We start from the raw sequence: 10,793 nt of genomic DNA on the forward strand, positions 1-10,793 counted from the left end.
AAGCCCCTGGACCGCCGTTTGGCACCGTAGTATGCAGAGATGACTAGGATAATAATAATAATAATAATAATAATAGTAATAATAATACATTTTATTTATATAGCACTTTTCTAAACAATGTTACAAAGTGCTTTACAAAAGAGAATGAAACCAACAAGGCAGATAAAATAAGAAAAGAGGAACACATAGGTAAATGCAGAAGTACATAGTAACAATAGAGAATGCACAATGATAGTAATAATAGGACAATGGAATGCACAGGAGTAAAATAATGATTAAAAATAAGATAAAATAACATCAATTAATAGGTGTAAAAACAGTAATTAAAACATATCAAACATTTCCAAAAGCTTTCACAAAGAAAAAAGTTTTAAGATGAGTTTTAAAAAGAAGCTAGAGACCTAGTGTGTCTGAGTTCAGTGGGCAAAGAGTTCTAGAGAGTGGGGGCTCTGACAGCAAAAGCCCGATCATCCTTTGTCACAAGCTCTGACCTGGGAATGACCAACAGGGCTCCATCTGCGGATCTTAAGGGCCGAGGGGGCACATATCAGTTCAGTAGTGCAGATATGTAACTGGGAGCAAGGCTGTTTAATGCCTTAAAGTTAAGTAATAAAATTTTAAAATCAATACGAATAGAAGGCTAACTGGGAGCCATTGTAGGGAGGCAAGCACAGGGGTGATGTGCTCATACCTTTTTGTCCCAGTAATGAGACGAGCAGCAGCATTTTGGACCAGCTGGAGACGGTGAAGGGAGCCCTGTCTGATACCTGAATAAAGTGTGTTGCAGTAGTCGAGTCGAAAGTATAGTTTTTTGAAGATCGGCAAAAGATAAAAATGACCTAATTTTGAAGATGAACTTCAACTGGTAGAAACACAACTTCACAACATTTTTGACTTGATTCTCAAAACAGAGGTTGGAGTCAGATGTTGGCGGCTCAGCCCTGCTCCATTCCCCAGGTGTGGGGGGCTTGGCATGTTATGTTGAACGCACAGCTCCCTTTTGGCTATGGAGAGGGAGTGGCTGGTAAAGCCCTACCCAAGAATTGCCTAGCTAGTTGGCTTTATGAGTGCATCTCCCAAGCCTACAGGCAGGTGGGTAAGGTAAGGCCCAAGCAAATTCAACACATAGCATGGCAGCCTCTATGGCCTTGTTCGGTGAGGTGAGTGTCGAGGACATATGCATGGCGGCGTCCTGGTCTACGCCTTGTCCATTCATGAAGTTCTATGGACATGACAGGCTCCTTTTCAAGGTCCATGCTTGCAGGTGTGACTCAGGACTTATGAAAAGGGTGGTGTGTGTCAGCTGTGGTTCACCTGACCCCCTCCTGGGCAATTATACACCCGCATTCTCCGTGATCTAAGGTAACTCAGGAAATGGGGTGTGCAGGGTGTTTTGCATATGACCTAAGACCCATGTGAGGTTAGACCATTTTTTTCACCCAGCTCTGCTCCATGTTAACTGTACTGGGTTGGGCCCACTACTGCTCCACTAAGCAGCTGGGATTATACAGTTGCGGCAGTCTGATGATATGGCGCACATTCATCAGGCTCCTCCTACTGTGTCCATAGAGTCCAGTAGAGGGTGGATCCTGTGTGAGATAGAACAAACATTACAATATTGTAATCCTATTTCTATAAGCACAGGCAGCACCCTACCAATGGACCCTGCCACTCCCACGCCATCCTCTGAAGTGGTGTTGGATGGTAAAGCGTCAGCGAGACACTGCTTATATAGTGTGTGGGACACACGTAATCGGTAGGCGCGTCCTGATTGGCCAGCTATGTGCATGCAAATTTCAGTGAGTGATTTCATGCGTGTGATCGGACAGGAGTATTACCCATAGAGTCCAGTAGACCTTAACCCTCCGCTTGTGCTCATAGAACTAGGGTTACAATATTGTAACCTTTGTTATAAAAAAGCCCTCTTCAGATTGAGAGTTGTCAGGAAATGTAATGCTAAGAGTCAGTTGACACTCTTTCACTGAATAACAGCAAGTTACACAAGTTTATGCAAAAGCTGACATTATAATGTTAACACAGAACAGTTATCTTGAATGTAATGGCACTGAAATCCATTGGGAACGAAATACATAGTTGTTAGTTTAATTTCACTTGAGTAATTTACTGTTGTGGTCTGTGTTTACATTACCTATTCATACATCCCTACGTCTAAAACAAAATCTAAATCTCAAACTTACTCAAAAACCTCGCAAGAACTTTGCACGAGCTGCAGATAGTAATGGGTGGACCGATTCTTTTCACAGTATCGGTTCCTTTGAGTTGATACATATAAATGTATCAAACCTTTCGGGTTTTGATAGTTTTTGCAAAATACTCAGTTATAGTACAAGCACATTCAACAGCTAGTGCTGCCTGCCCCACAAAATTTCTCTTCAGTGCATTACCAGTCATCATGTATAAATTTACATTAATAAAGATAAAATTATTATAATATTAATTTAAACGCATTGATTCACAATCCCACTTGTATATAAGTAGGCTATATAAGCTCAATACGATGTTACAGAAATGTGATGTGACACTGACCAACAATCTGTCGGTCTTTTTGAGTCTTTTTGATGATTCCCGCTCATTCATTGGTGCTCATGCTGTTTTGAGCAACTGCACCATTGTGGTTTTGAACTGTGGGAAGAATCAACATGTAAGAGTCTGTCCATTCTTGATGAAAAGCTGTTTGCAGTTTTCACTGTCTAATCTTCTCTTTTTTTGAGCACGCCACGTGATTTCTTCTCTCCCCTTGTGTGTATGTGTGTGTACCATAAAGGATAGAAAAGCTGCTCTGTATAAAATACATATGCTCCGTCATATAATTTATCATTTATTTCACTCATCTATACGATCTGCCCGTGGGAAGAAGGAACATGTAAGAGTCTGTCCATTCTTGATTAAAAGCTCTGTTTTTGCTGTCTACTGTCCTCTTTTTAGAGCACGCCATGTGATTTCTCTGACTGTATTTCTAAATTATCCACTCCTCACTCTGGCGAGTGGAAAAAGGAATTTCCTACACATGCCGGAGAAAGCTGCTGGTTCGCTGTGTTTGTTTGTGGGGGTAGATAACTGGTTCACACTCCAGCTTAGTAGGTGGCGGTGATGCACCTTAACGCTGGTTGCCACCCACCATAAAATATAGAAAAGAAGATAGTGCTGCCTGAGTCTGAGACAGTGACAGGAGCAGGAGAGCAGCCCGGGCTTGTCAGGCAGAGGTAATGTTATCCTCTGCCTTCTGCTTAGGATTAATCACCGGCTTATCAGATCATAACCTAACCCTATGTGCGAGAAAACTGACTAAAAATAGATTTAGGACCACGGCAACTAAGGCCCTGTTTACACCTGGCATTAACATGAGTCTCCACATGCGTCCTGAGTGACCACATGTGATCCGATCTCACTTCCCCACTCTATATGCAAATAAACATGGACATCATTTCCGTTTTCAAAGACCAAATTTGTTTGTTATTCATCCAAAGCTGTGTTCAACTTCTTTGATAACAGGATAAATATTCAGGATCTAAATAAAAATTCTGCGTCGGGAGAGAGAGAGATGCAGCGATCTCCCCGCAGCTGCATCTCTCCATTCAGAGACACTATGCATATTTAAGCATAAGATACAGCAGCATAACTTCATTGATTATTTAAATCTCCGACACGCCGACAGGGTCGGTCAGGATCTAACATTAATTACTGTTCTGTGTTCTTCTGCACATCCAATAGGTCAGCTGTTGCACACACAGTCCAGGTTCATACAGTGAAACTGTTTGGAGTAAAGCAGCCGTCCTGAGTTCATTATGTCGAGCAGCGCAGCAAAACTAAAAACTGTAGTTATCAATTTGACAGGACAGAGGAAACTATCCAGCTACGTTTAGCTTCTGAAATATTTAGTGAGACAGTCAAGCGAAACATTAATGGTTTAATTTCTATTCTAACTGTCGATTTGAAGAGGGAAACCGGTTAGGGGAACGAGAAAAACAAGAAAAAACGGGAGGTGGATTACATTTTTAATTCATATGAAAAACAAAATAATTTGTTTATCCTGTTATCAAACAAGTTGAACAGCTTTGGACGGAGGGTCCTGTGTCTAGTCTGCCAGAAAATAGAGGACATCAGTTGAGTAGGCGGTCCTTCAATGTGGCCCAGGACGCATTTGCGTATACACTACTAAAAGAATGTGGCCACATGCGGCCCAGACCACCTCCGAATGTGGTCTGAGTGATCGGATCTCAGTCCATCCTCAATGCGTCTTGGGTGCATTTACACCTGTACTTAAAGCTGTCCACTTGTGATCGGATCACCCGAGACGGATGTTAATACCAGGTATAAACAGGGCCTAAGACAGTGATCTTTCAATGCATACCCAGAGCTAAGCAAGAAGAATTTGTCAGTGACATTAACAGCTTGAACTGGGATGATGTACTGTCCTCTGATGATCTAGACTATGACTATGATACTTTTATTCACAGAATCAACTCCGTGAGGGAAAGATTTAATGTGAGGATACGGATAAAATCTAAAAATAAAAACAATTTACTGTGGTTTAATGTCAAAACTAATGAAATCTAGAGAGGCTGCGCTAAGGAAGGTAATTAAAACTAGAAGAGACACCGACATGCTGATTTATTAAGGTTTAAGGAACAAAATTATCCAAGAGCTAAGAGAAGCTAAATCTCGTTTTTATCTCAATATATTGAATGAGGCAAAAGGCAACAGTAAATTGATCTGGAAAAACACTGATAATCTCACAAGGAGGGACCCAAAATTTTTAGGAGCACAGGGAGAGTTAATTGAAGATCATCTTACTGTTGCTTCTGTCTTTAATCATTTTTTTCTTGAGTCTGTATATGAGTTAGGAAAAAAAATTATGAAAAGGAAACTGGATATTGTCCTTATAGATGCTACAGGCCAGGTTTTCAAGCTGGTGGAGACTAGTGAGTTACAAGTAAACAAAATCAGCTCCTTAAAAAGCTCCAAAAGTAGAGATGCTGTCCAATTTGACACCATGTTTGTTAAATCACACAAAGATATTTTAACTACCCCTATTGCTCATTTAATTAACTTGTCTTTTAAATACAGCTCCTTCCCTGATGACTGGAAATGTGTCACACCTATTTTTAAATCTGGAGTCCACCTTGAAGCCAGTAACTACAGACAAATAAGTATACTGCCAGTACTCTCAAAGGTTGCTGATAAAGTTGTCATTGAACAACTGACAACATTTCTTAATACAAGCAGCTTTGGTCTACATTGTATGCAATTTGGCTTTAGAACAAGTCATTCCACCGAAACTGCTACCTTGCACTTAATAGAGAAAATTAAATCAAGACTTGATAAAGTAGGAGTAGTTGGTGCTGTATTTTTAGATCTGCGTAAAGCATTCGACACAGTCAATCATGATGTTTTAATATAGAAACTCTCTAAATTTAACTTCTCATCTAGAGCACTGTCCCATAACATGAAGTGCACAATGGGTGTTCCACAAGGGACAGTGTTAGGTCCCCTATTATTTAGCCCAGGGGTTCTCAACTGGTCTCACTCTGGGACCCATATTTTCCCATAGTCATTAAGTCGTGACCCGCTTTTATAGAATTCAAACTGAGCAAATTTATTTTTTCAAAAATATCCTTCGAAAAAACATATGTATGTCATCTTTTTTTTTTTAAACATATATTTACATGCACAAAGTGCACTTCAGAGCACATTATTAAGAGGAGGACCATGACAACTGCCAGTACACTAAAATAAATATCAAAACTACACAAAATAAATAAGGCCACAAAATTAGATATTATGGCAAAAATCATAATCACAATTAATTTGGTCAATATTGAGATCACGAATATTTAACACAATTACTTTTTGACTCTCATTTTGCCGATTGCCAGTGCCAATATATGCACATATTTTTTTCCACCTGGCTGAGTAGACTATTACAAATGCAATCATAGATTGTACTAATGATCAAGAAAGACAGTATATGAGGGAAGAAATTAGGAAGACTGGATTCAGGAGCTCAGCATTAAAAAAATTAAAACCTGCCAAGTGGGTGGAACAGTAGTTTTCTTTGAGTTTATTAGACAGGATTAATGTGTAGGATTTAATCTTTGGTCCACAGTCCGAAGCAGAAGGGGGCGGTAATGCACCTCATATGCTGGTTGCCAACGCTGATATAAACCAAAAAGAAGAAGAAAAAGTTTTTTCAGAGTGGTACATCCTGTCAGCTGAGGTGTTTCCTATCTCTGCAGCCGAACATGGCAGCACCTCCACGGACTATTACATCCCAGCGGTCCCGGTGCTTCCTCCGCAGGCTCCACTTCACTCAGCTGCCCGACAGTCCCGCTGCTTCTTCCCACTTTAACCTGAATAACAAACTGGGGCTCGGTGCCCCGGTTGGATCCAAATGGAGAGCCGCGGCTAGCTGGGAGGCTATTTTTACAAAATTTTCACAGAAAAATAACTGGATTTAAAAAAAAAACCCAGAAAACTACTTTTTAATGCCCAAAATAACAGTATATAAATTCCCAGATTTTCAAAAAAAAGAAAAAACATTAAGGGCCGTGAATATACTGTATATCTCCAAAACCCAGATACAGGAAAGTACCTTTTTTTCCAACTAATTCTCTGACAGTTAATTCTCTGTGGATTTAGAAGCCAACCTCAAGGAAATTGTCCAGGGACCATCATCTGAGACCGTCCAGCCAGGCAGCTCTGTGACCTTCAATTGCACAGTACAAACTGGAACCTGTGATGGAGAGCGCAGAGTTTACTGGTTCAGACACGGATCTCGCCAAGGAATCCTTTGCACCCACATGGATCAGTCTAAACACATCTCCACAGCACAGTCTCCATCACAGAGTTGTGTCTATCATTTTCAGAAAACGAACCTGAGCTCCTCTGATGCTGGAACTTACTACTGTGCTGTGGCCTCCTGTGGGGAGATACTGTTTGGAAGTGGAAGCAAGCTGCTCATCAAAGACGATGTTGAAGACCCAATGGCACAGATTAGAGTCTTAGTCTGGCTGTCCATCATTAGAACTGGGATCCTCCTGCTCTTTCTAACTTTGTGTCTCTTGGCTTATATCAGTAAGAGGTGGTGAAGTCCTTAATGTAGAGAATACAGACCAAAAGTAGATGCACACATTTTTTATTTGGCTGTTACAATTTTGAATAAAAGTAACTTTGACAAAGCTCTTTCATCATTTGTCTCTTCATACAAGGTCATTATTTTTGTCAGTGTCACTTGAATTTACAATGAATTTAATCTCTACAAAAGAAAAGCAACTACACAAACAAAACAACATTTTAAACAATTATATAAAACACTTGAAATTGACGGTCAAAAATATTGAAAACAACTTTTCAACCCAGTTGCACTGAATATTATTATTCATTAGTCAATTTATTTAATTCTCCATATAACTTCTTTTTTGTAATGATATCCAAGTCAAAACCAGTAAATTTGAGAACGCCTTCAGTCAACAAAAAACACATCATTTCAACACTGAAATTACTTGAGATTGTGTTAAGATGATTTCATTCTACCAATAACATTAATTTGTTATTGAAAACATTAATAAAAAATAAGAGAGGCTGATGGTGGTGGTGATGTGCTTTTTTTTATCTCCTTCTTAGTTAGTTTAGTTTAGTTTAGTTAGTTTCTTTTTTGTTTTAGATGCTCTCACCTCTTTCTTCCTGTCAAAAACTAGATGAGTAAAGCAGTGAGAGTACCTCAGGAACATGCTCACTTTGTTTAATCAACCTATAAACTTGAGTTCAGATCTTGCTAACCACAGTGCTACATACCAAGGTGTGTGCGGTCACTCAGAGATGCACAAAAGCACACTGTGTTGTCAATGAATTTAGGCTTCTTAAGATAGAGGTTGATGGCTGAGAGGTTGGCAAAAATAGTTTCCTATGATCTACTGAAAGTCTTGGGGTGGAGGTGGAGCTACATAGGTTTTTGGCACCAAAATGAGGACATCCTGCTTGAAACGACAGTACTACACATGAAAACAAAGAGAGTGAAAGGTCCTATAGAGAGGTGTGAGTGCACTTCTTTTGAATTTGGCAAAGAAGAGTACAGTGATAGTGGAAATTGGCAAGTTGTAAGGCAAGATGTAAGTTTCGCCACTCATCACTTCAAAGAAACGGTCTGACAGAAGTCATTGCAAGGCAAGCTTTCAAAGTATTTGATCAAATGTAAATGAAATCATTTTGACAGAAGTGTTTGTGTTTCAGGAGAACTCACATTACCCTGATAAACAGTTGTCTTTGTACACAGAATCAAAGCACAGATGAAACATGTTGGCTCTACTGCTTTACAGTGGAGTACACACATTCACTCCAGTGGTCGTCCTGCTGTCTTCTTGATCTTTTGGCCTTGTGATCCCTTAAAGCAGCATAATGAAGGTTTTCTGCATCTTGACCTAACTGTTAACAAAATATATGGTTAATTACTATAATATAACATATAGCACATGCATGTGTAAGGACCTGTCATGGTGAAACAAACTAATTCATGCGCTCAAATAAATAATTTGTGTGCACTAATTAACAGAACATAACATTAAACAATCAATTAAAACTACTAACAACCAAAACTGACCAACAGCTGCAACAAAGGCCAACAGGAAAATAAAAATAAAGATGTTGCTGTGCTGTTAAAAATTCTTAATTGTTCAATAGAACATGGTGCTTACCTCTGCATTAGGAGTAGACGTCGCTGAAAATGTTGAGTCTGGTTGTGACAAACAAAATAAAAAGTCAGTTTTATTCAAATGAAATGTGTCCTCATTACCTCATTACTTCATTAATATTACAAGTACCTGTACATTGGCAGTTTCTCTTCATTATGCACACTGTGAGAGCCAGTAAAACAACCAGGACTGTGGTGAACGCCAAAGCTCCGCTCAAGAAATGCACCAAGGGAAGAAGGTCCACCTCATCTGTAGACATTACAGAGCTTTTAGCTTTTTTCTCATGTATATCATAATGGTCTTGAGCTTTTCAAGTCTACCTTAAAACAGAACTGACATGCCCATATAGTATGCACAATAAAAGGGTTGTAAATAGTCCACCTCTCCATACAGGCCACAAAAAGATTTCAGTGTAAGTAAAGGGGGCCAAATCCACAGTTCTTTGACCTGTGTAAAAATTCATTCTTAAGTTCAGGTGAAGCTAATATGAGGCGCTCAGCAGTCTGAGTTCGTCAAAACAAGTGTTTAACTTCCATATGCAATACTCACATGTCAGTTTAAAGAGTTGTTGATCCTCAACCCGTTTATCTTCCAGCGTTAGTCTTTTTTTGTGATTGTATCACCACAAAAAGCATCCCTTGCTTAGCTGTGGTGAAGGGATACTTCTTGGCAGTCAAATGTATATTTGTTGCCAGTGCTAAACCTGTATTTAACTGCCAAGATGAAGATACCAACTTGATTTGGTTTAAATTTTAAATGTTAAAGCCTCATATTAACTGCAGCTGAATTTTGGAAAGCATATTTTTCACAACAAAAACTGTTGAATTATTCTCCATCTCTTACAGTGGTGTTGCTTTAGGAAGCAGTTGCTTCATGGTTGAGAAAGACAGACGGAATGATTATAGCAACCATTCATTCTTACTGGCATGTGAGTATTGTATTAAGATAGAAAATCTGGACCTATTCTTTAAGGAGTTCTCTCTATTTAACAAATGACACAACCTCTGCTTGATTGTTACTTACGCTCAAAGTCAAGCTTGGTCTTATTTCCAAATAGTATCTGTCCACATGAGGCGACAGCACAGTAGTACGTCCAAGCATGAGAAAGATTCAGACTCTTCATTGGCAAGTTGTAGACACAGATGTGTGTTTGTGTGTTGTTGTTCCTCTCACACTGATCATTCCTGCCTCCATGTGTGTAAATGATTCCTGGATGAGATTCTTCAGAGTTTTGGAACCAGTAAACACTGTGTTCTCCATCATCACAGGTCCCAGTGTGTACTGTACAGTTCAGAGTCACTGGCTGGATGCTCTCAGATGCCGACTGATGGACCAAAGCTTGGATGTTCAAACCTGAACCCTTTACATTGAGAGCAGTGCCCTCTACAAATTCAAAGTCATATAAATTGCTACTGACGCAGTAGTAAGTAGCTGAGTCTGAAATGCGCAAAAATGAGATCATCAAGTGATGGGTATTGTTTTCAGTATCCAATGAGAAACGTGGATTGTCCTTGAATTCATCATGAAAAGTGTTAACTTTGTTATGCCTGTAGAACGTAGTCACCAGCTTTGGTTTCTGTCCCGGAGTTTGCTTGTACCAGTAAAGCATCACTGCAACATTATCTCGACAAAAGCATTGCAAAGTCACACGTTCCCCAACATTAGCTGATTCAAAACGTATAGATGGTTGTTTTAAAGATGTCATATGAGCTGAGGAGAAAGTGAAGAGACAAAGGAAATGCACAAGTCATTTAATGCCAGTATGTTGTAGTGAACTGTATTGCAAAATGCATAAAAACATGTTACAATCATATGGTTACACTTTAAAGCAAAAAGGCAAATCACAACTTACCTGAATTCACCACAAACAGACATGTGCAAAACAAAGCAAAGTATGGAGGCGTCATCGTGCTTCAAATGCTGTGATGAATGAATTGAATCTCTGTACGTTCTCTGCTCTTCAGAGAGATGACTGTGTTTGATTGGCCAATCAGAGGTCCTAATTTGGAAAGAGTGCTCAGTGCCCCTTGCCCTGATAATTTTGGTCCTTGAGAAGAGCTTTATCAGCAACAACATGACTCTTCA

General features: G+C 39.5%; 1 protein-coding gene across 1 annotated transcript; it reads right to left on the minus strand.

Moving 5' to 3' along the window:
* Positions 1-6,182: 6,182 nt before the first annotated feature.
* Positions 6,183-10,793, minus strand: LOC137174823 (immunoglobulin kappa light chain-like). Its single transcript, XM_067580307.1, has 5 exons — positions 10,561-10,793; positions 9,732-10,418; positions 8,838-8,957; positions 8,712-8,749; positions 6,183-8,442 (listed from the first exon to the last, which is right to left on the minus strand). The coding sequence occupies exons 1-5, from the start codon at positions 10,613-10,615 to the stop codon at positions 8,323-8,325; spliced, it is 1,020 nt and encodes a 339-aa protein (XP_067436408.1). The 5' UTR covers positions 10,616-10,793; the 3' UTR covers positions 6,183-8,322.

The sequence above is a fragment of the Thunnus thynnus genome, chromosome 22, assembly GCF_963924715.1.
Source record: "Thunnus thynnus chromosome 22, fThuThy2.1, whole genome shotgun sequence".
In the NCBI taxonomy this organism is placed as follows: domain Eukaryota; kingdom Metazoa; phylum Chordata; class Actinopteri; order Scombriformes; family Scombridae; genus Thunnus; species Thunnus thynnus.

Coding starts and splice junctions, on each gene's coding strand:
- LOC137174823 (XM_067580307.1), bottom strand. CDS start 10,615: ATGACGCCTCCATACTTTGCTTTGTTTTGCACATGTCTGTTTGTGGTG. Junction 8,750..8,837: donor GAGAAACTGCCAATGTACAG/GTACTTGTAATA, acceptor TGTCACAACCAG/ACTCAACATTTTCAGCGACG. Junction 8,443..8,711: donor CGTCTACTCCTAATGCAGAG/GTAAGCACCATG, acceptor TTTTGTTAACAG/TTAGGTCAAGATGCAGAAAA.